The sequence below is a fragment of the Ipomoea nil genome, unplaced genomic scaffold (genome assembly GCF_001879475.1).
Source record: "Ipomoea nil cultivar Tokyo-kokei standard unplaced genomic scaffold, Asagao_1.1 scaffold2939, whole genome shotgun sequence".
Classification (NCBI taxonomy): Eukaryota; Viridiplantae; Streptophyta; class Magnoliopsida; order Solanales; family Convolvulaceae; genus Ipomoea; species Ipomoea nil.
In genome coordinates, this window is record NW_017619367.1 from 121920 (window position 1) to 145986 (window position 24067).

Consider the following 24067-nt stretch of genomic DNA (forward strand, 5'->3'; position numbering starts at 1 on the left):
GATTAATGTTCGAATCTCAGCGATGACAATGTGAAGAATAATATAAACTCAACAGCGGCAGTGTCAGGATTATGCCAAAAGTGGACAGATCCGACCCTGTCTGCTGAGCCATGAGTTACCATTTCAATTTTTTTTTGTGTAGCTCGGGGTTTCCACCGTTGGACAGACTAATTCTCTCGCTGAATTGTAAGCACCTCTATTGGGTGGGACAATTGACAAGAAGATTTAAGAGTGCTCCATACATAAAGCCAAGGATTTGAACATTCATTTCATTTATATCCATATGTTAAAAGACACAAACTTATCCATGATAAAACTACCCCTATTCTCTTGATCCTCCACCAACTACTCTTCTCCTTTTCCTCCTGGACCACATTCCATGGCTGTGAATCAACTTCATTGACACCCTTACTTTCTTCTTCCCTTTTTTCTTTTTTTTCTTTTTTGGTCTCTCCAGCTTCTCTCAGCCTTCTCCTTTCCCAATCTAGCCATGACTTACTCTCAGTGCCTTTCTGCAAGAAACACACTTTCCTTAGTTCATAAATCTCATATTTACATCCCTGCTGAACACAGGCTCTGTGTTATCATCCCCAATGAAACACAACTTCCCAGAGTTCTAAAGCCCCAGAGTTTGAATCTTTCGCATGTCAGATTGAGGAACTCCAGCTTCATTCACCCGCCTTTCGCTTCCCTTTCATCTTTTGCTGAAGCTGAGGGGGATAGGAACGAGAAATTTGAAGCTAAAGGACTGCATAATCAAGAAGGTTCGAGTTCTGAAGATGACAACAATATGCCTGGAATGGCGCAGGCTTTTAACATATCTTCAACCACAGCTTCTGCTATATCAATCTGTATCGCATTGGCAGCCTTGACTTTCCCCTTTTTCATGAAGTCTTTTGGCCCGGGATTGGCCTTCAAACACAAGGTTTTGTCGTATGTGACTCTCTTGCTCGGGTTCTACATGGCTTGGAACATTGGAGCCAACGATGTGGCTAATGCAATGGGGACTTCAGTCGGATCAGGCGCCTTGTCGCTCAGACAGGCCGTTGTGACAGCTGGAATCTTGGAGTTCTCAGGGGCATTGTTGATGGGAACACACGTGACAAGTACGATGCAGAAGGGAATTCTCGTTGCCAATGTTTTCCAAGGAAAGGATACTCTGCTGTTTGCTGGTCTACTTTCTTCATTGGCTGCTGCAGGAACATGGCTGCAGGTGTGTCCTACTTTCTTATCTTCATTTCTTCATTATTGTCCATATCAACTGCAAATATACGAAATTACGAATGTTAAAGATCTAGAAAAGTTTCATGTCAATAGCTACTCAGATTGAAGCACTAAAGAATTACAAGATATCTCAATATTTCCACTCATACTTAAAGAACTTAGTAGAAATTGGGCCGCTTCACTGTATTATGAACCTTTAAATGGTATTTTCATATCAAGTCTTGCAAAAAAATATGTGTACATTATATTGATAGGAGTTATACTAAGGAACATTAAAGCAGAGAAGAAGATCTTTCCTTGGATCACCAATCAAACAAGAATATATGATGTTGTTGGGCGGAGGCCAGTGAAAGGCTAAGTCCAGTAATTGGTGGCTAGCGAAATTGTTGAGAGGGGGTTGGTGAAGAGCAAAGTCCAGCACCTTGCCTCTCGAAAATGTGGCGGTATATTAGGAAATACAGTTGCACCTTCGCTATGAGCTATAGCTTTCGGCGTAGTGGTAAGCACTTGATCCTAACAAAGTGGTATTAGAGCCAGGTTACGGATTCGAGTCTACTGTGTAGTTAAGGCTGACAGGTGCTGGGAGGGGGAAGCAAAAACTATGCAGTTAAGACTGGCAGGTAAGTAAACTTCTTTGATAACGTAATTATGAAAGTCAGAATAATGGTGTGTGCAATGAACTCTAATATTCATTCATCTGTGACAAAAGGATAAGCTTTCCTCCCATTCTGGCTAACATGTTGATGTCCAAATAGAAATTCTTACAATACAATTAGTCTGGGAATGTCAGAATATGAATTTAGCAACTATTTTCTAAAACCGTGGGGTTTTGACAATTTCAATTCAGAAATGCAGACATTCCTAAAGCTCAAAATCACCTATACACAATGCAGGTTGCATCATATTATGGTTGGCCAGTCTCTACAACACATTGCATAGTAGGATCCATGGTTGGATTTGGTCTTGCATATGGAGGAACTGGTGCTGTATTCTGGAGTTCACTAGCAAGGGTAACTAGTTCCTGGGTAATCTCACCTCTATTGGGAGCAATGGTTTCATTCATTGTCTACAAATGCATCCGCAGGGTATGGTACTCACTATATTCTCTCAAGTACAGAAACTACTTTGTTTCTTCAGAATGCATTAGCCATCACATGTAACCTAATTACCTGCTAGGCGGCTACAGAATTATGTTGGGCGGAGGCCAGTAAAGGGCCAAGCTCAGCAATTGGTGGCTAGGGGGATTGTTGGGCATAGGCCAGTAAAGGGCCAACTCCAACACCCTGCCTCTCGAAAACGTAATGGTAGTCTATAAGGAAATAAAGTTGCGCCTTAGCTACTAGCTATAGCTTTTGGTGTAGTGGTAAGCGTGCAAAAACTGTGCAGTGACTGGTAGATGCTAGGAGGGGGAATTGTTGGGCAGAGACCGGTAAAGGGCCAGGTCCAGCACCCTGCCTCTCGAAAATGTGAAGGGGCGGTCTATAAAGAAATAAAGTTGCGCCTTCGCTACTAGCTATAGCTTTTGGCGTAGTGGTAAGCGCACAAAAACTGTGCAGTTAAGACTAGTAGATGCTGGGAGGGGGAATTGTTGGGCAGAGGCTGGTAAAGGGCCAGGTCCAGCACCCTGCCTCTCGAAAATGTGATGGTGGTCTATAAAGAAATAAAGTTGCGCCTTTGCTATCAGCTATAGCTTTTGGCGTAGTGGTAAGCACTTGATCTTAACAAATTACTTACTATGCGATCCCTAATTCTCGTTCTATTTGCTATTTCTAGTTCGTTTACAGCGCTAAGAATCCCGGGCAAGCTGCTGCTGCTGCTGCGCCAATTGCTGTCTTTCTTGGCGTTACCGGGATCTCATTTTCAGCCTTCCCTCTCAGCAAGACACTTCCCATAGCTCTAGCCCAGGCTCTAGCAATTGGCAGTATTGGTGCTATAGTAGTTGACAGAATCATTAGGAGACAACTAGGTCACCTCCTGGTCAAAACTAATTCAAATGGATCTGCAGAACCTAAGGCAGAAACTGTCCAGAATATAGGATTCCTTTCAGATATTGCAGGGCCCAAGGGAACCCAACTAGAGATAGTTTATGGAGTGTTTGGGTACATGCAAGTCCTCTCGGCCTGTTTTATGTCATTTGCTCATGGTGGGAACGATGTCTCCAACGCAATAGGCCCTTTGGCTGCAGCACTAACAATCCTTCAAGGTGGACTTAACGGGACTCAGATTGTTATTCCTAATGATGTTCTGGCTTGGGGTGGATTCGGGATTGTTGCAGGGCTAGCGATGTGGGGCTACAGAGTGATATCGACCATCGGGAAGAAGATCACAGAACTAACACCAACAAGAGGATTTGCTGCCGAGTTTGCAGCTGCATCGGTGGTTCTCGTTGCTTCCAAGCTCGGGCTACCTATCTCAGCTACCCACACTCTAGTGGGCGCTGTTATGGGGGTAGGATTCGCGAGGGGGTTAAACAGCGTAAGAGCAGAAACAGTAAGGGAGATCGTAACTTCTTGGGTAGTGACTATTCCTGTTGGCGCCACCTTAGCCGTTATCTACACATGGGTATTGACTAAGCTATTGTCTTGCATGCTTTAATGAAAACATTAGAAAGAAGATTAAAACATGGAACACTTCTTCTGTTCTTCATGTATGTGATTAATTAAAAATCACATCAATTTTTGGAACTTAATGTAATTGCCTAGACTGAGCTAAGTCTAAGTCTTTGCTGCAAATAAAGATGAATTTTTAACACCTACATATTTATCAATCAAGTAATTCATCAGCTAGTAACAATCAAGAAGAAGCTGAAGGAGACTAAGTGTGAAGTTTTTTTTCCCTCAAAAATCAACAGAATGTTTGCCATCATGATGTAAAATATTGAATATGCACTGTCTGCAAAAACTAGAGGCAGTTAAGTTGTCCTCTTTCTCATTCAAATCACCATTCATACCATAGTTAACATAACAGTAAGCAACATATAAGCAATTTGTTGGGCGGAGGCTGGTAAAGGCCAAGTCTAGCACCCGGTGGCTAGGGGATTGTTGGGCGGAGGCCGGTTAAAGCTTTAAAAGGCCGAGTTTAGCACCCAGCGTCTCGAAAATGTAATAGCAATCTATAATTAAGTGTTGCAAAAATCCCGCCTAGGCACCGATTAATCGGCGCTTAGGCGCTGGCCGGCCGCCTAACGTATCACCAAAATCGGTGGTCTAGGCGGCTGGCCGACTAGGTGTTGATCGCCTAGGCCTCCTAGGCGCGGACTAGGCCTCCTAGGCACTGACTAGGTCGCCTAGTCGGCGGATTAGCCATTGTTCCCTTCTTTTTTAAATGGGTTATTTCACTCAAAACGACATCATTTTGAACGAGATAACCCTAAATTGTTCATACTCTAGATGTTTTTTAGGTTAATATTTAATATTTTAGTATTAACTATTAAATTATTAAATAGTTTATAATTATTAAGTCTTAAAAAATTTTAAACAAATTTTTAAAGTTAAAATATAAAATAAAAAATGCACGGGCACCTAGGTGCTGATTAATCGCCGCCTAGGCGCCCTAGGCACTGATTAATCGCCGCCTAGGCGCCCGAGGAGTGCCTAACGATTTTTTAAACCATGTCTATATAAGGAAATAAAGTTGTGTCTTTGCTACTAGCTATAGCTTTTGGCGTAAATGGTAAGCGCTTGATCCTAACACAATCGTGTGAGAATGATTTATAAGTGCTCTCTAACATAAAAATCACAGTATGACATGTAGTAAGAATGCAAAAAAAAAAAAAAAAAAGAAATAGGCATACCAGAAGAGAGTAGACAAGATCAGATGGGCAAAGAAAATACCTGTGGAGAAAGCTCCTTAACTTGGCTTCCATCTGACTTTCCTTCCACAGTTCTGTTATCTGCTATGCTATGCCACCTTCTTGCTAGTAGCGAAGGCGCTTACCACAGTTCTTCCATCTGAAAGCGCTTACCACTACGCCAAAAGTTATAACTAGTAGCGAAGGCGCAACTTTATTTCTTTATAGACAGCCATCACATTTTCGAGACGCTGGGTGCTGGACTTGGCCTTTTAAGCCCTTTACCGGCCTCCCTCCACCCAACAATTTCCATTTGTGACTTGCAAAGTCTTAGTAGATAAACATCATGGTCTGGTGCCCAAGAAGCACAAAGCAGACAGGCAGCTCATTCATTTCCCCATTCGTTTTCAAAAATAACTCACGGATTTGGTATCGTGCCAGCTCTTCAGACACATCCTAGTGCTGATATCGTAATCCCATAGTCCTGATAATACCTGACGCTCCAGTTTCTTCTGTCGCCCGCTAATCCAATTGTTATGGAGAACAAAGCAACCCCTTCTCACGCAAGCTTCTTTGACATTTCTTTCCTCCCATAGACCTTGGTATGCACCATTTGGAAAGAGGTCTCTGTCTAAGAAATGAACTGTAAGATTTGTTTCGGGTTCTGAGCATCTATTATCACCTATACGATTCGATCCACCTTCACCACACAATACATCATAGAAGCTCGGCTGCTCTGACAGATTTGAAGTTGCTGCATGCATAACAACCTTTTCCAACGCAGCAACTGTAGCCCGATCTGAATGGGCGTAATAGAAACCAGAGTTCAATCGTCTAGGCAAGTTGATTGCCCCTGCAAGGAGAAGATAAAATGATTTATCATAATAAACCAAATTACATAAGGAATGATGACAAATCGTCTTCTACTTGCATCCGAATTATACGAGACTGGAATTATGAATCTACATATAAAATCCTACTGATTTTCATCATTTAGTACGGACACAACAATCTTTTGAAGTAATAAAATACCTGTTACATTGTACTCATCGGATTGTGCCACTAGAACTGCTGGCCCGAAGGAGCTAAGCAAGGGCAACGGGTTCTTAAACCAGTAAACATCGACATCGCTCATTAGTACATTGTAGCCCATCTTCAGTATCTGCAGAACCATTCTGGACTTGATTTTGGTTACTCTTTTAAAACACTCCGTTCCAAAGTGACAGTCATCAAAGCTGATATTCGTTTCAATAGACGAATACTTAAAGACAGGAAGGCCCTAGCATACAGATTTCCATTGTATAGTTTTAGTAACAAAGTGATAAGGACAAGAAACTAGCATTCTAAAGAAGGGAGAAGGTTCAAACATTAAACTAAATTGTGCTGCTAAGAAAGGCAGCAACAGAGATATATGCAATCAGCACTAAGTTCAAATTTTGCAATGGTGAGTAAAACAAAATATATTACAACAATGGAAGTTTTCCATCAACTGCAAGAAGGAACCCTGGATATCAAGTGTTGGGTGGAGGCCGGTAAAAGGCCAAGTCTAGCACCCGGTGGCTGGAGATTGTTAGTCGAAGGCCAGTAAAGGGCTTAAAAGGCCAAGTATACCACCCGAGTCTCGAAAATGTGATGGCGGTCTATAAGGAAATAAAGTTGCACCTTCGCTACTAGCTATAGCTTTTGGCGTAATAGTAAGCATTTGATCCTAACAAGTGGTATAAGCATGGTTGCAGTAGGCGCTGGGCGCTAGTCGGGCGCCCGGGCAGCGCCTAGCGCCTAAGCGGCCTAGTCGGCGCCTAGGCGGAATCTAGGCGGCGCTAGGCGGTCGCGAAAAAAACAATACCAGACTTGCAATTTGACAATTTTAATGAGGCTGTTTTCAACATTCAATCAAATAACACATCCAAATAAATGACATAATGACAATTAATAAGTCAAAACATCAAAAGAATATTATAAAATAAAATAAAAACTCAAATGAAATACCCAAATACTTCAATCATCCAAAGATTGAAAGTATCAAACTAGTCTACGAGTGTATATATGTCATATTATATGTATATGTCATATAAATGGAAAAAATTAGCAAGGTCGAGTCGGTCAGGTTAACTCGACTAACTCGACAGAAATTGACGAGTTAACTCGGCGTAATCGGACGAGTTAGGCACTAGGTGGCTGAACTAGGCGCTAGGCGGCTAAATTAGGCGCTAGGCGGCCGGTTTCCTAGGCGGGAGCCTAGGGCGGAAATCGCCACGGCCTATGGGCGCCTAGCGCCTAGGCGCCGATTACTCGGTGCCTAGGCGGGATTTTTACAACCCTGGGTATAAGAGCCGAAGACTGGTTGGTGCTCAGCAATAACATTTAAGATTGGTGGGTGCTGGGAGGTGGGAATTGTTGGGTGGAGGCCAGTAAAGGCCTTAGAAGGCCAAGTGCAGAGGTCGGTAAAAGGCTTAAAAGGCCAAGTCCAGCACCCAACGTCTCAAAAATGTCCTAACATCAACCCTAAAGTTAAGCTCAGAGAAGCAGTGAAGACAAGATACTACCTGTAAGATAGAGAAATCATAGACTTCATTGTCAAGGGCACATACTAAAAAGTTAAATATCTGAAGATGCCGCATCCTGCACACCCAACTCATTAGCATGTCCTTGTAACTGTATCCAACAACTGCCAGCACAACCGTCTTGTTCTGGCCAGCACACATTGAAAGTAAAGATTCAAATGGTAGTGGAAGCGAAATCGGTGTTGACAGATTGAGCTGATCCATGAGAGAGCAGTCTTTAATACTGTCTACTGATTCCAAAGAAGCAATACAATTTAAAATCTTCTCCTCCTCTGTTGATTTATGCATAAGCCAACTCTTCTTTAAGCTGAATGGTTTCTTGTATCCTAGACGGTAAACAATGTTTTCTGCAGTGTTTGCGAAAAGATAGTGCCCTCCACACTTAAACAATCTAAACAAGTTGGAAAATGTGGTTTCATGGAAATACAATGATCCGTACTGTGTAGCCAGGAGAGAGTTCCCCATAAACTCCCAAATTCTTTCTTCAGGAGCTGTATCCATCATTAATCCTTCACTTGACTTTTTGTACTTCAGGTCAGGGTGATGGAGATATAAATTAGAAATGGCCCAACTAGCATCAAAGACAAATCTGAAATCAGATCGAAAAGCTTCATTGATAACCCAAAGGTTGTGAAATCCCTTTCCATATAGAAAAGGTGGGAGGATCCCATTATGCAGGGGAATATCTGCTGCATTGTTCCAGGCAATTAGAATCTGTCCTTGACAAGGGTACCACTGCTGTTCCTTTGAAAGAAGTCCCTGCATCTGTGCAAAGATTACAGAATTTTGAGTTTGTCTCATATAAGAAATAGGAGTTTGTCTTATATAAGGAATATGAGTGGAGTATATTGAGTTGTGCGGCCTATAAATACATTGGTGTATCTGTTGGGCGGAGGCCGGTAAGGACCAAATCCACTCGATGACTAGGGATTGTTGGGCGGAGGCCGGTAAAGGGCTTAAAAGGCAAAGTCTAGCACCTGGTGGGATTGTTAAAAGGTCAAGTCCAAAGCAGAGGCTAGTAAAGAGTTTAAAAGGTCAAGTCCAGCACCCGGTGGGATTGTTAGGCAGAAGCTGGTAAAGGGCTTAAAAGGTCAAGTACAGCACCCCCGGTAGGACTTGGGATTGCTAGGCAGAGGCCGGTAAAGGGCTTAGGGCTTAAAAGGCTAATTCCAGCATCTAGCCTCTAGGAAATGTGACGGAAAAAAAGTTGTGCCTTCACTATTAGTTATAACTTTTGGCGTAGTGGTAAGCTATTGATACTAACACACAATTTAACATCATATGTAATTTCCCCAATGCCCCCCATGATGCAACTGAATAAGTATTTATTTACCAGGTTCCTTCATACGTACCTTGTCAATATCAACCAACGTGCCATCATCATCATCTGTGAGCCATTGTTTTCCATCTGCATCCAAGTGAAATGGGAAGTAGGAAATTTTTCTAGACGACGCGAAAAGGAGCCAATCATGATCAAGTTTGTAAGCATGTCTCACAGTCAAAATGAAGTCAGACAAGAGAACAGTTTGAGGATGAATCAAAACAGAAACATCTGATGAGGATGCCTGTGAATTGGCCACCATAGAGTGAAAGAATGGTGTACCAATGAATCTGTACAGAAACAAAAACATTCAGGCACACATAAGATTCTCCATTTCACCATGTCTGTATGTCTGTTCACAAAACACAAGATGCTGAATAAGTGATCCTACATTACATAGATGCTGCTTTTTTTTTCTGAACTTAATTATTATTAACTGTTGGGCAGAGGCCGGTAAGGGCCATGTCCAGCCTGTTGGGCAGAGGCCGGTAAGGGCCACGTCCAGCTCCATGTGACTAGGGAAATTGTTGGGCGAAGACCGGTAAATAACTAAGTCCAACAGCCGGGCTCTCCAATCATTATTCTATGAACCATGTCCACGAATAAAAAGTACATTATTTGAGTACTAAAAGTATATTATTTTATATACTATCAAATAATGTACATTCAATACACAAATAATGTACTTTTAATATATTAAAAATGTACTTTTTTTATGGTCCACACAACACTGTGTATCATGGTGACATAAAAGTTTGCCCTCACCTTCAAAAATGTGATGGTGGTCAAGAAATAAAATTGCGCATTCACTGCTAGCTATAACTTTTTTTTCGAATGTAAGTAAACCTTGCCTTATGAGCCTAGTTAACAAAGGACCAAAAGAAAGTAAACTAGCCTAGGTTACCTATAACTGACTGCTCAAACAATTAAGGGGACAAGAAGTCAAACTCGTGTCCTCGTTATTATAAGTGTAGATCTCTTGTCATCCTGGTTGGGTTACCCATAGTAGCTATAGTTTTTGGCATAGTAATAAGCACTAGATACTAATTAACATTAACAATTAATAGGCATTGAAAATGCAAATTAAAGAAAGGGGCTTACGAGAAATCAATGTTGGGCTGAACGGTGACCCGGGAACCAAATGGTTTAGCAAAAGAGAAAGCAGAAGGGTGTTGGGTGAAAAGCACAACGTTAATGTGAGGTGATAAGCCAAGCCATGATCTAACAGCAAGATTCTGCGTTTCCCCAACCACACCATCAAAAGGTCTGGGAGCTGTAAAAATGGTGATTTTAGGGCCAATTTCACCCAAATCACCAAGCAGATTCTTGGTGTGATGATATTTGAGAGAAGACGAAGGCAACAGCTGAGTTGCATACAAGGATACGCCAATCAACAGAAACCCAAATGCCCATATCAACCAAAGCCCTTGTACCAATGCCTGTAAATCAGATTCACTAGCTTCACACACACCCACAAAAGAAACGTAAAATGAAGAGTTAGTTTATGAGTTTAATTTACATTTTTACCTTGTTGTAGTAGAAACGGGGAGTAAAAACGGAAGAGTTGAACTTCATTGTTGCAGGTTGAAAAATTAAAAATTAATGAGAAGAGTTGATGATGAAGAAGAGGTGTTCTGATATTGTTTCATCAATGAATTTGGGGTATGAGCAAGCAACTGAGCCATGAGAAGCAAAACGCTAGAAACGTGAAAAGGTTGCAACCTCCACACACACCCAAATGGCGCGATTGCTGGCTGGCTGGCAGGCAGGCATGTGAGGCGCTCCTCGGATCATGCATTGCATACATATTACATACTATATATATATAATATTCTTGTACGGACAGACCTTTCCGGTCATGCCGCCATATATATAAATAAATAAAATAAATAAATTATTCCAAAAAAAATAATATATATATATATATATATATATATATATATATATATATATATATATATATATATGTATATATATAAAATCTTGTACGGACAGACTTTTCCGTGCAGTCATGCTACCATGCAATACCAGGTATGCAATGCATACATTTCTAAACACATGATAATGCATTTATGCATACGTGGATGTGTATGATCGCACCTCCCAGGCTATGGTACATTTTTGTGGTGCTTTTATATATTTTTGATCACGTTGTTATGCATATCCGATAGTGCAGTCCGTAGGAAAAATTTGTCTGCATTTGATATATATATATATATATATATATATATATATATATTGGTTCCTGTGAGGTCAGGTCTTTCCATGCGGTCAGTGCGGCATACACCATTAGGTATGCATAAATGCATCATACAGTATTCGAAAATACACTAGAATGAAATGTCAAAAAATACACCACACATAATGGTATATTTAGGAATATTGTGTGGTGCATTTATGCATACTAATGGTGTATGCCACACTAACCGCACAGGAAGACCTGACCTCACAGGAACCTGACCCTATATATATATATATATATATATATATATATATATATATATATATATATATATATATATATATTGCGCTATAATAACTTTTGAAAGGTAGGCGTTGAAACTGCAAGCGGAGCCGCCTCCGAAATCCGAATAGACGAGTGGTTTCCCCCCAAAGTCAAAACCTCAGAAAAATGCAATCTTTTTATTAGGAAAAATACTATATGTACTCCCATGGAGTATAAACATCCGCCACATGTACCAATGAATTCAAGTGAAAAAAGAAAATCAATGGCCCACTTTGTTATTTAAACCAATCAAATAATGACACTTCAGCAGAGAGTACAAAATGGAGTAAAAAGTGGGAGTACATGTAGTATTACTCTTTTATTAGTCCAGGTTCCATTTTCTTCTCTCTCCAAGTCCTATTTTGTGTTTACTCAATGTTATTTAATTTAATTTTTCAAAAGGTTAAATTTAATAGTATTAGTATATAAAATGTATTTATTTAAAATTACATTAAAATATTATTAAATACAAAAATATAAATTTAAAAATAACTAAAAAAAAAATACTAAACTAAATAAGTTCAAAAAAAAAAAAAAAAAAAAAACAGTTTGACCATTAAAATGAAACCGATGAAGTCAATTATATTTGAACACCTTGGGTGGGGTGGGTATCTTGCAATTTCAAAAATAATAATGGATTAGGTGACAGTGCATTACCTGACATGTATTAAAATATATTACGAAAAATCATTCTTTTTAGTCACTAATTGATTATTATAATACATAGCTATTTAATTATTATAATAGCTAGCTAATTTTACCTTTTGAAAAACCAAACCAAAATAACCATTATATATCTCTCAATGATTATAATTAGAAACTAAATTTACACATTTCTTATCTAACTTAAAAGACCAAAAGAATAAAAAGTCAATGTCATGATAATAATTAGGAACTAAATTTGAGTTTTATTACATGTACTCTCAAATATCTTACTCTCTCAATTTTATTTTATAATATGGCAGACTTTGATAAATTACTTTTTTCATATGGGTTCCAATACAAATGTCTACATTAAAATTTTGTGTGTGGTAGTAAAAATTGGGAGTAAAAAATAAGAGTGCACATAATATTTTTCACTAAATTTACACTTTTCTTGAACGAAAAATAATTCATAGACTCTCAAAAACCTAATTCCAACTTTTACTCCCACTTGTGTTCAAATTTGATTGGAGGAAGAAACAAAGGAAGGGATAAACAGCATAACTCCTTATTAAATTAAGCAATCAAAGTATGTCATGTCATAGAGAGTAGAAATTGAGAGTCCATGTAAAATATACTCGCTTATGTGACTTGCAAGCTTGCTATAATAGCAAGTTTGCAATTGACTTTTATTTTCTTTTTAATTTTAATTTGTTATTTTATTATTACTTTATTATTATTATATTTATAATATAAAGGAAAATGTGTCAAATAGGTCACTAAATTTTTAAATATTGTGCAATTGAAATATTGAACCATCGAACGAAAAAAAAGTGCAATTGGATCATTAAAAACACAAAAATTGTGCAAATATCATTTTTACATGTTACTTCCAAATTTCTCTTAAATATGATGTCATAATGTCAAATTATATATAAAAAAATTAGAGAAAATTTTAATTTTGGTCCAATGACTATTGGAGTTGTGTTAATTGCAACACTTTGACTTTCAAAAATGTTAATTTAGTATTTGACTATGCAATTTCTATCCATTTTGGTCATGACGGTCAAATCTCACCAGAAAAATTTAATAAGTCAAATAATGAGGATATTTTAGTTATTTTACTCACTACCCCTTGAGCTTCTCTCCATTTCCGGCGACGAACAACCTTCATGAGCGGATTCATGCAAAGGAGTAATATAATTGCAACTTGTACATCTGGACAAAAATAGGAAATGTGGGAGAACATCCAATTCATTGGTAAGAAATTAATTCCCTCGAGCTTAACAAGAAAGTTTGAAATTCAAAATCTGTCCTCTGCTAAGCATTTCAGACTTCTTCAACTTTTTCATTGCGTATCTAAGCCATCGTTGAACACCCTCTCCGAAGATCTATCTTCTTCCTTGACTAATGGGAGCTGATCAGCCTGTAGCGAAGCATTCGTCATAACTCATAATGGGCCGAGGCTTTCTGGGGTAACATGCTCTCTGCCATTCAAGAGTTGGATTTGGCTGGTGATCGGATTTTTTACGGTGGTTGTTTCGTAGGCGTTGTCCTAGTCCTCTTCTTTTGTATAACTAGTTTTGTTCCCAGTGGCTACCTCCACCTTTTTCTATTATGGATGAACCAAAATATAATATTCATATTTTTATACAACAATAGTGAAAGATGAGAAAATTTTAACTTCCTCTATGAACTTTGTCAGCATTTTCCTTTGTGTGTTGAATTTGCTCATTTCTCATCCTATTCGATACCAGACTTGGGATCTTTGGTGTTTGTAGGTTGTACATCATAAAATGTTCTCAAGGGATTACATGAGACCAGCCTATCAACACTTCTAGCTCTAAAATTTAGACAGTGTCTTATTAAAAGAATTTGGTGATGAATATGCTGCAAATTTGTTAAATAACTGTGAATCAATTTTGATAAAATTTTCTTCAAAAAATTTTTTTTTTTTGATAAAATAAATTTGGGAGACTACTGAACTAATAAATGTCGACTTATGAAAGCCATTTTGGTACACAAATACTATACTGACCCATCTGGGACATTCGGGATCTGAAGGTGCTGACAACTCTTTATAAGAGCATACAACAAGGTATGTATTCGATGGCAATTTTTTTCCACCTTCTGAAATTAAAAAAAAAAAAAAATTGTTTTTTTTTTCTTTTAATTTTTTAAAATAATAATTAAAATAATTTATATATATAATTTGACATTATAACATTATATTTAAGATAAACTTGGAAATAACCTGTAAAAAATATTATTTTTACAATTTTGAGTTTTTAATGATCCAATTAAACACTTTTTTGTTTGATCGTTCAATTGCTTTAATGATACAGGTCTTTTTTTACATAATTACACCAACATCTTTGATTAGAATGAAACTTGAACATATGACTTTTCATTTAAAATGATAACAGTGATATTGGTCCTGTTTGATAAAATAGTTAACCTATAGGTCAATTTTAACTTATCTGACCACTATTAGCTATTTGACTTGGTAAAAAAAAAAGGTGTTTGGTTAATTAACTTTTCGTAACTCCAGAACTTTTTCAATTAGTTTTTTTAGAAAAAGAAATTATACCAAACAATTAACAGCTAATTTACCAAACACTTTTTACAATCAACTAATGTTATCAACTAGTTATACACTTTAATTAACACAATCAACTAACAGTCATTTATTAAACAAGACCACTGTCAAACCACAAGATACTTTCAATATGTCAAGAACAAAATAACATCTAAGAGCAACCTCATTAGTTATGATTTTTTTTAAAGTTTTTGCAATGACAACAAAGGTCATTAGACGCACGCCATATTGGGCACAGCAGTGCACCAGACAGCCGATCTGCGTGTCAATTTAACAAAAAATGAAGCCCACAAAATCTTAAACTTGCTGTAACAAAAAAAAAAACCTCCCCATTTGTTCAAAAACTCCTCTTTAGTTTTTTCTCTGCAAAAATCCATCAAATCACAAATGTGGTTGCTCTAAGAAATAAGCTGTGAATGGATGCCAATACTATCAACTTTTTGAGTACACAAACCATTTCATTCAAGCCTAAATATGCCACAACTCAGAACAATATATTATTTGGTGGGGGTAAAAAAAAAACAGAAAAATACAGACAACACATCCAAAATCTTTCCTCTCCAAATTGCAACTACCTGCCTCTTCTCCTTGCCAATTGAAATCGATGATAAGGCAAATCCCTCGGTAACAAATGGGCAAACAAATCCTCTTATCTCGCGAGAAATCCGACATTCAACAAGTTTCATCGACCTTAATACAGTCGCCCCGCACCTTCATCTCTTCCGACGGGCTGGAGACCTTGACCTAGATCTCGATCTTGACCTCCTACTCCTGCAGTTAACTTGAACCAGTTTATAAGCAAAATAATAATATTCCTAGGACTATTGACAACCAGACTATCAAGTTTCACCTGTTGGGATGGCAGGTTATCCAAAAATATCAAGAAATGATATATCTAAGAATATACTAAGCGGCATACCTGGTTGTCTCAAGAGAAGAGTAGGGAGAATGCCTGCGCTGAGAGTGCTTGCTATGAGGAGACCTCGAAACTTGTCTATAAATGAAAACATTGCATGCTAAGCCAGTGAGTGAAAGCATAAAGAAATTTCTGGACGTGAATTTCTCAACCTTGTCTAAAATGGGTTAAAAGGTTTGGCCTCTTAAGATATGCTATCATTGCTATGTATACCTTTCGCTAGTTCTAATACACCTATTGCTATTTTAAATTAACAAATTGGGACTTCTTACAAGCAATTACTTGAATCTGGATGGAAGAAACAACACCTCGATGGATGAACCTGATTCATAGGTAAAGTTCTATATGTGGATTCCATCCATCCAAAGAAATGGTGACACTTTGGTGTAAAATGATGCTGTCAAAACAACTTTTATGCAATTTAAGACTATGGATGAAATATTGGGCTGGTGGTTCAGACCAGGAAAGAAGAGACTGGGATCCAAACCATAGTGATGTCAGTCTATTCCCATGGTAGTGAACCAGGAATCAGACAAAACCAGCTATATAATATCTCAATAAACACACACATGCATACTTAGGCTCAAGATTGTTCCTACTTCCTATTGAAGCTTTTCTAAACATTTTTCTGAAGCCTCACCATCTAAAAAAGTTAACCACTTAACCTAACAAAATTCAATTTTAGTATATACTATATCTCTATAAATCACTACATCAATTATCCATAAATCTCTCTATAAGGATTTTGAATAGAGGGGATTAAAATTGGAATTACATCCACCGCCCCCCCCCCCCCCCCCCCCACCTGGCAAAAAAAAAAAAGACCCACAGAAGAAACAAAAAGAACCAAAGAAAAACAAAAAGAAAGGAACAATAATGCTAGATACAATTTCAATATCTACACAGCACGAACCCAGTTAGACACCAGCAGCATCACCGTGTATCTACTTTTCATAATAGTCACACACATTTTTATACCTAAAGAATTCAAGAAATTGCCAAAAATAAAACACCCTTGACACCAAGGCTAGAAAAATGTCCGTACAAAATAAAATAGAACCCAACAATTGCAGTATTTCATGATAGAAAAGAAGAGACTGATACAAGCCAAAACATCAGTAAAGATAAACAAAATCATAGCACAGTACAGGTCAACAAGATAACATGTGTTGAGGTCCTCAAAATGTACCTTTTCCTCGACCTGACAGGCGAAGGTGATCTATGTCTTCTTGAATAAAGCTTCCTGCAGGCACGCCCCATAGAAATAGTTAAGAAATGAATCATGGATGTAAATCCAGAGACTGAAAGAATTAAATAAATAGAAGCAAACCTTTTATAATCATCAGAAGATTCATCACTTGAATCAGTGGGATAGCTAACTAAATTATCCTTACTTTCTCTACCTCTGCTGCCAACAGAAGAGGAGCGCTGTCTCTTATGTTTACCAGAGTCACTTGCATCTTTGCGTCTAGATTTTTCTCTTTTTTCATCCTTAACTTTTTCTCTTCTTCGGCCGCTATCTCCTTTAGTACTTGATCTGCCCTCCCTATCTGTCTTCCCCTTACCTTCCTTGGTATCAATAGAAGCTCTTCTCCTTGAATCCGACTCATTTTCTTTTTCCCCAGACTTGACAATTTTATCCTTCACTTTATCTTTTTGATCTGGATCATTGAATTTTTCATTTTTAACATGTCTATCATGCTTCTTATGGTTATAATCTTCCTTCTCAAATGTTCTGTCCTTGACATTGTCTTTGTCTTTGTGTTTTCCTTTACTAGAATCAGCTGCAGTGTTGTCACGGGAATTACTCTTACCTGATTTATTTTGGCTCTCCTGAATATGAGAATTTTCGGTTTTTCTCTTTTTCTTATCAACACTTCCATTTTTCCCTTCAATTTCAACAGGCACTTCCTCAGCAAGGTTTTCTTCTAAAACTCCTGACTTTGCCTTTGAGGAAGGTTGAGAATCTCCATGCACCAATTCAATAGATGCTCTGCCATCACTTGACTGTGAAGCAAGTTTGCCATGATTAATTGATGAAAAATTAGGACTCCCTTTTCTAGCATGCTCTACATTATCAGAAAAACCACCAACTTTTTCAATTTTCTTAAGTGAACTTCCATTCCCAATTAGATTCTTGGCGTCCACTTGCTTTATAGCAATTGATTGGTCAGTACAGCTATCTTCATTGGGATTCTGCTTAACAGTACTCTGGATTTCATTATCATCATCAGATTCATAGTTAGCAAGACCCAATACATTCCCAGGGGAACCAGAGCTAGACTTCTTGCTGCCATCATCAGAATCTGCTTCTATAGTTTTAAATGGTAAAAGAACCTTAGCAGAGGCCTTGGGAGTTAAAACAGCATGAGCAGATGTTGACAACTTATGACTAGAAAGAGTAGCATCAGGTTCAGCTGGCAAAAGTAACAATACAAACTTATAGTCTCAAAAAATGTGCCCGAACTGATAGAGGGAAATTAATAAAGACCTGACCTTCAATGCTGAGGACATCTTCATTAAGAACTTTAGTTGCAATTTCATCAAAAAGTTCATCGGTTACCTGTCAACAGACATTAAGTTAAAAAGTCTATAAGAGTTTAAACTTTAAATAAATATACTCATCCATTGGACCATTGATCAGCCGCAACCTTTAAAAGCACTTCAGTTAAGACGCGCTTTATTTCCTGATTTATTGCTGCAGTTCTGGCAGCGTCAGCATCGTCCTGCATTGAGAAACAAACATTTGTCCAATCACAAAGTGAATGATGTTTAAAGAGCCCCATTGACAAAGAAGTATAGCAAATTCATAACCTCACACCACAAAAGATAAAAATAAATAGATGTCTAAGAAAAGATAAAATATGGAATTTACATGAAGAGCAACTTAGGCAAGCTGGCATCTTAAAAAACACAGAATTTGCATGAACAAAAATTGGACAGATTGACACCATTTTTAAAGGAAGCCTAATCCCAGTTTAGATAAACAGCCTAAATGAGTGCTTTTATGATTAGTGCTTGTCAATAAGCTCAAAACAACTTAAATGGATATAACATTTCAAACTGGCCCCTGAAAAGAGCCTTTCAACTTGTTGAGGTGCTAAGCAATTAGCGGATAGTGAATTATATTAGCTAATAATGGATTGTGTTAGTTGCTTTTACCAGCGAGTAGTATTAGTTGTTCATAGAAAGTTGTCTGGTAAATTAGTTATTTAGTTTTAGTTAGTAACATAATACTACTTATAAGGACATGAATATTTTTTTATTTAATTATTCTTAAAGTATTTTATATTTTAGATATAAATTTCATAATAATTTAATTTCAAAAATTATTATTATTGTTGCGGAACAAGCAAACAAAGAAACTTGTGCGCCTACAATGCAATTAAATGAAGATACAGAGTAAATAGGTTTTAGATTACATTTTTTAATGATTATATAGATATAAATTAATGGTAATATAATTAATATAAATATAAATTAATTATATTTTTAAATTATTATATAAATTATATAAATTAGTAGAATATAAATTAATAGTATAAATTAATGTCTAAAATAGTTTTTTTAACTAAATAAATGCAATTCACTAACCCAAAAACTACTATTTTCAATGTTTTGGCCACAATCAGCTAATGTAATCCACTATTTACCAAATACTAACTTTAGCGGTTTTGACTTTTGACCAAATCAAACCACTAAAGTCAAACAAATATCTTACCAAAATAAGCTCAAAACACATTTTAAGAAGCCATAAGCTCTTATAACAGCAGACAAGCCTCAATAAGCCAAAAATAAGTTCATCCAAATCAAAATGGGCCCACAGCCCAAATGAGTAATTATGAGAAAGTTAATGATCTCACCTCATCATCATCCTCTCCTTCAGTAGATCTTGATGAATCAACGCTTTTGATATCTCCCTGATCGCCTCTTCTATAAGGCTTGTTAACATCTTCATCTTCAAGTGCATCATCCTTTTGGAGGTCTGGAGCTGAACTAGTGATGACAGCTTTCTTCTTAATAATCTCCTCTCTAAGCCAGTTAGGCACAGAAGCCTAAAAATTCTCCAAAATAAAAGATGTGAATAAAAATTAAATGGTCTTGACAATGGATGTAGGGCTTAGGACAATAGGACATAATCTATACCTTCTTAGGTCGGTCAGTGGAAATTGCATAAGCATCAGTAGGAAAAGCAGTAGGACCAGCAGCCCCTGGGGTAATTCCAAAAGTGGGGCCTACAGGTGGGACAGTGGACTGGAAGTTTGGTCCAGGTAACCTCCCAAAAACTGGTGCAGAGAGTCCAGGAACTGGAGAAGGCACTACCATGGTAGGTTCAACCTGGTGCATAATACAGTAATTAACCCAGTAAGTGAGGTTACCACTATAGTACCATACTACAATTATACAAGGAGTAAACTGCTACTCTTCTGACTATGAAGGAAGAATGAAAGGATAAGCTACCCCAGCAGTGGCAGGAGGCCACGCATAAGCAGAAGTCATTCCTGAAACAGGGTCAACACCACTTGCAGGACCCACTGAATCAGAGTATGAATAATTTGATTCCATATGCAAGCCATGGTCACGATTAACCTGAGGTGCAAACACTAATGGTTTATCCATAGGGTTTATTGCAGCCTCAGTTAACTGTCCCCCAAATGAATGATGAGGCTCTTCATTCATTGTAGACCCAGGACCGACAGGTAGTGGTGGTTTTACTTGATGTTGTAGAGCAGATGTAACAGTCAAAGATTGAGAATTATATAGCTTATCATTTTGATCTCCAACTTCTTCCCCTGTCATTACAGTTACTAGTCAAATAGCTAATTATTGGTAGTCTGACATGAAACCTTACAGAGTTGGATCATATCAAAGAAAAGGTTGGAAAATCTGCATGGATTTCTGGATTACAAAATATGCAGACTTAGCAATTCCGCAATAACTTGAATCCATGACAAGAACATTCATGCTTGAAATAGGAACTATATACAGAAGGCTTCTCTCCCATTAAAAAGATACAAGTAATAAAAATTTTACCAATGTACACAGCAAGATGGTGGAAGCATTGTAATTGTAAGCAATAAGAGATCAAGAAATAGCCATTGTATGATATAATAGGCTTTTAAGTAATCTGCAGCAATTCCTATGCCAGTTAAGTCACCCTATCAACTCAACATTTTTCTTATAACTAAGAATCTCCTCTGCAGGGTACAAATTTTCAGTGGTTACCACAAAAATAAATAAGTCTCCCTTGCTAGATGCTAGATTGTAGGCAATGAACAGTCTCTGCTGATACATAACAGTTAGCTGAAAAAAATCATGCAAGTTTTAATCTTGAATCTCAGATGGTTCACTGTATACAAAACAATAATGCATACAACAATTAAAAAAAAAAAGGAAAGGAATTTGGTTAATAGTAAGCTAGTAGCTGATAAATTGAAGTAACTCTTCAAAAGGTGCTTCAGATGCAAAATTACTATACTAATCAAACTCTTTACCTGCAACAGAAGAATAACTAGAAGATACCTCCGGCCAATGGACTAATGGACTTACAGACAAGTTTCCTTGTTGAGGCAATGCACTTGTTGAATCACCAGCCAAGCTTTCATCCCTAGCAGTATAAGCTAAATGCCCATCATGAACATAAGAAGATTTTCCTAAGCCTATAGCTGCAGACTCATTTGAGTGACCACCGGGTATATTTTGAGAGCGTGCAGCTGGAGCTGTAAACTGTTGATAGCTGGGTGGCAGAACTCTTGGTTGTGAATCTTGGAAATGAGGATCAGCAGAATGGGGATATCGGTCATAGTAGTGACTTTGTTCTTCAAGTCTGCCAGCTTGTGTAAATTGTGGCTGTTGGTTTTCAGAGGCCGCTTTAGCAGCAGCCCATGCTCTGGCCTTTGCAGCCCAATCTTCTTCATTGCTATGTGGTACTGGATGAGTAGGTTACATTAAGCACTAAATCTTAAACATGACAAAATATGGTTGTATTCATAGGCATGTTATAAGTTCAACCACAATTCAACAGAAAATTAAATGACTGCTACACCACATACATTTCACAGTTGCAATTATTCAAAATGTAATCAAGCAGGGAATAAGGGGGAAAGAAGAACGAAATTCACTGCAAATCAAAGCTCTGGGCATGCAGGGGCAATTAATCCAAAACCCATCAAGGGCACCTTAACTGACCTGAGTATTCCACAGTTTGATGATGTCCCCAGTTTGCATTTCCCCAGTCCTGCCAAATATTTATCGAAAAAAAAGGAGAGGAAATTTTAGTCTTAAAAGAAAGTTTAGTTTCTTCGATTTTCAATGCCGTACACAACAATCACGAATCCTAAGTCCTATTAAAACATAAAAACATGATAATTAAACTATATATGTATACCTGATTCGCATGAGGGTAGGATTGTGGAACTTGAGGAGGAAGATTAGGCCGAGTTGGAAGGGGAGGGGGGTAGTGGCTATGCGGAAGAGGGTGGGAAGGATAAGGGGCATGTGGAGGCGCAGGATATGGAGGAGGAAGCGGGCCCCACTGCTGTGAAGGATGAGCAGGTGGAGGAGAAGGAGAATGCTGCGATGGCGGATGGTACTGGAATTGCGGAGAGTACCAAGAGTTGGGTGGAGGAACTGGCGGCCTCTGAGATTGCGGTGGTGGCGGTGGTGGTGGATAGTGAGGATCCGCCATGGACGGCGGAGGAGGAGGAAGCGGCAGTCGGTTATAGCCGTGAGGATGTTGGAAGTCCATAAATTATATTATAAATCCTACGGATTAGGGTTTAAGGTTTGGAAGAAGAATTACTTGCCAAGCATTTGTTGGTTGCGACGGGTGGCGGGGGTGGCGGTGGCGGCGCCGGCGGTGAAAATGGAAGAAAGAGTGAGAGATGGAGGGAGGGATTACAAAATTACGGCGAACCTGCAGCTAGAGAATGCATCTCCTCTCCTGTGGTGTTTTCGCCGAAAACAATAATTCAAGGGGATAAAAAGGAAAAAAAAAGAAAGAAAACTGGAAAATACTTTGTTTTATTGTCAACTGAAAAATACTTTGTAGAGTCACCATTTTGATGCTTTAATTGTCCCAATTGTTAATGTAGTTTTTAGTTTTTAATTTCAATTTTAATTTTCAAATTGTTATATATTTTGTCAATTAAACCCTTTCAGGAATCAAAATGATAATTTTTATATTTTTAAAATTTTATTAATTTGGCCCCTGAAAGAGTTCAATTAACTAAATTTTGAACAATTCAATGATCAAATTGGTTAAAATTAAAAATTAAAGACTATATTGACAATTGAAAAACAATTGAGGGACCAAAATGTTAATTTTTTCATTTTATTTATAACGTCTCAAAATAAATTAGTAACTACTACAGAGTAGTTTTTAAGCTTTCAAATTTAATTAGTTTATACACTAATAGCATGTTTGGTTCATAAAATAGGTCAGAAATTAAATGACATTTCTTATAATAGATTAATTCCATTGTTTGGTTCGTTACTTTGTCATGGGAATACTATTCCTAGGAATGACCTATTCCCTTTGCAAAGGGAATAGCCATTCCTAGGAGAGGCCTTGGTATTAGCTATTCCCATGCTTATGGGAATAGCTTTTATATTACAAATACCAAAAATACCCTTACATACATACATAGTGTTATATATATATATATATATATATATATATATATATATATATATATATATATATATATATATATATATATATATATATATATATATATATATAACACACACAATTACATATTTCTTATTTTACCTCTAATTAAATTTATTTCCTATTTCACCACCACCGCCGCTATTACTGCCACTGTCGTCACCACCGTCGCCGCCGCCACCACCCCCAGCATCACCACCCCACCACCGCCACCACCACATATTTTTATAAGGGTATTTACGCCTTTTAAAACATATTTCATTTTTATTCTTTAAACCAACCAAACACTGCAATACAATTTTCTAAAAAAAAAAACACTGCAATATAATTCCTAAAGTCTATCCCTTCCGCGAACCAAACAATATAATACAATTCCTATTCTATTCCATTCCTTATGGAATAGCATTCCTATTACCCAAAATTCATTCCGTGAACCAAACGTGCTGTAAGTAATGCCGAACAGAATCATAATCGGACGAAATTGAGAAATTTGAATTATCAAAATATATATATATATATATATATATATATATATATATATATATATATATATATATATAGGCTATTTTTCTGGTGCGAACCATTATTAACGTGTGAACTAGTGAACCACTACGGAACATTGATATATTAGATCGTAGGGCTCATAGTTGTAAGTGCACGCCTGTACAGTGCACCACGCACCATGGGATACATTGCTCTATTACGCACCTTCCCCTCCACCGTATTTGAAAAGGAATACAACTGCGCATATACAGCCTATTTCTTACATCCATTACGGTGCTGACGTCTCATCCTAACCCAACTGTGCCAGACCGGAGAGGAGTAACGATGAT

At 37.6% G+C, this 24067-nt stretch overlaps 2 protein-coding genes across 2 annotated transcripts; one reads left to right on the top strand and one right to left on the bottom strand.

The window, feature by feature from the left end:
• Positions 1–349: 349 nt before the first annotated feature.
• Positions 350–3979, top strand: LOC109162362 (inorganic phosphate transporter 2-1, chloroplastic-like). The gene is made up of 3 exons (XM_019311084.1): positions 350–1213; positions 2118–2309; positions 2998–3979. The coding sequence occupies exons 1-3, from the start codon at positions 491–493 to the stop codon at positions 3817–3819; spliced, it is 1737 nt and encodes a 578-aa protein (XP_019166629.1). The 5' UTR covers positions 350–490; the 3' UTR covers positions 3820–3979.
• LOC109162332 lies at positions 1165–22570 on the bottom strand. Its single transcript, XM_019311054.1, has 18 exons — positions 21951–22570; positions 21752–21800; positions 21058–21492; positions 20024–20355; positions 19709–19900; positions 19426–19617; positions 18214–18288; positions 18059–18125; positions 16893–17979; positions 16752–16805; positions 15566–15640; positions 13180–13265; positions 10001–10358; positions 8931–9189; positions 7561–8343; positions 6047–6293; positions 5058–5867; positions 1165–1261 (listed from the first exon to the last, which is right to left on the bottom strand). The coding sequence occupies exons 1-17, from the start codon at positions 22308–22310 to the stop codon at positions 5422–5424; spliced, it is 5097 nt and encodes a 1698-aa protein (XP_019166599.1). The 5' UTR covers positions 22311–22570; the 3' UTR covers positions 1165–1261; positions 5058–5421.
• Between the last annotated feature and the right edge of the window lie 1497 nt (positions 22571–24067).

Excerpts from the sequence above, each read along its gene's own strand:
- LOC109162332 (XM_019311054.1), bottom strand. The coding sequence starts at position 22,310 with ATGGACTTCCAACATCCTCACGGCTATAACCGACTGCCGCTTCCTCCT. Across the intron at positions 13,266-15,565 it reads TCTTCTCTTGAGACAACCAG|ATGTACAAGTTGCAATTATA; the intron begins GTATGCCGCTTA and ends ATTTTTGTCCAG. Across the intron at positions 10,359-13,179 it reads AATGGAGAGAAGCTCAAGGG|CTAGTGAATCTGATTTACAG; the intron begins GTAGTGAGTAAA and ends GTGTGTGTGAAG.
- LOC109162362 (XM_019311084.1), top strand. The coding sequence starts at position 491 with ATGACTTACTCTCAGTGCCTTTCTGCAAGAAACACACTTTCCTTAGTT. Across the intron at positions 1,214-2,117 it reads CTGCAGGAACATGGCTGCAG|GTTGCATCATATTATGGTTG; the intron begins GTGTGTCCTACT and ends TACACAATGCAG. Across the intron at positions 2,310-2,997 it reads TCTACAAATGCATCCGCAGG|TTCGTTTACAGCGCTAAGAA; the intron begins GTATGGTACTCA and ends TGCTATTTCTAG.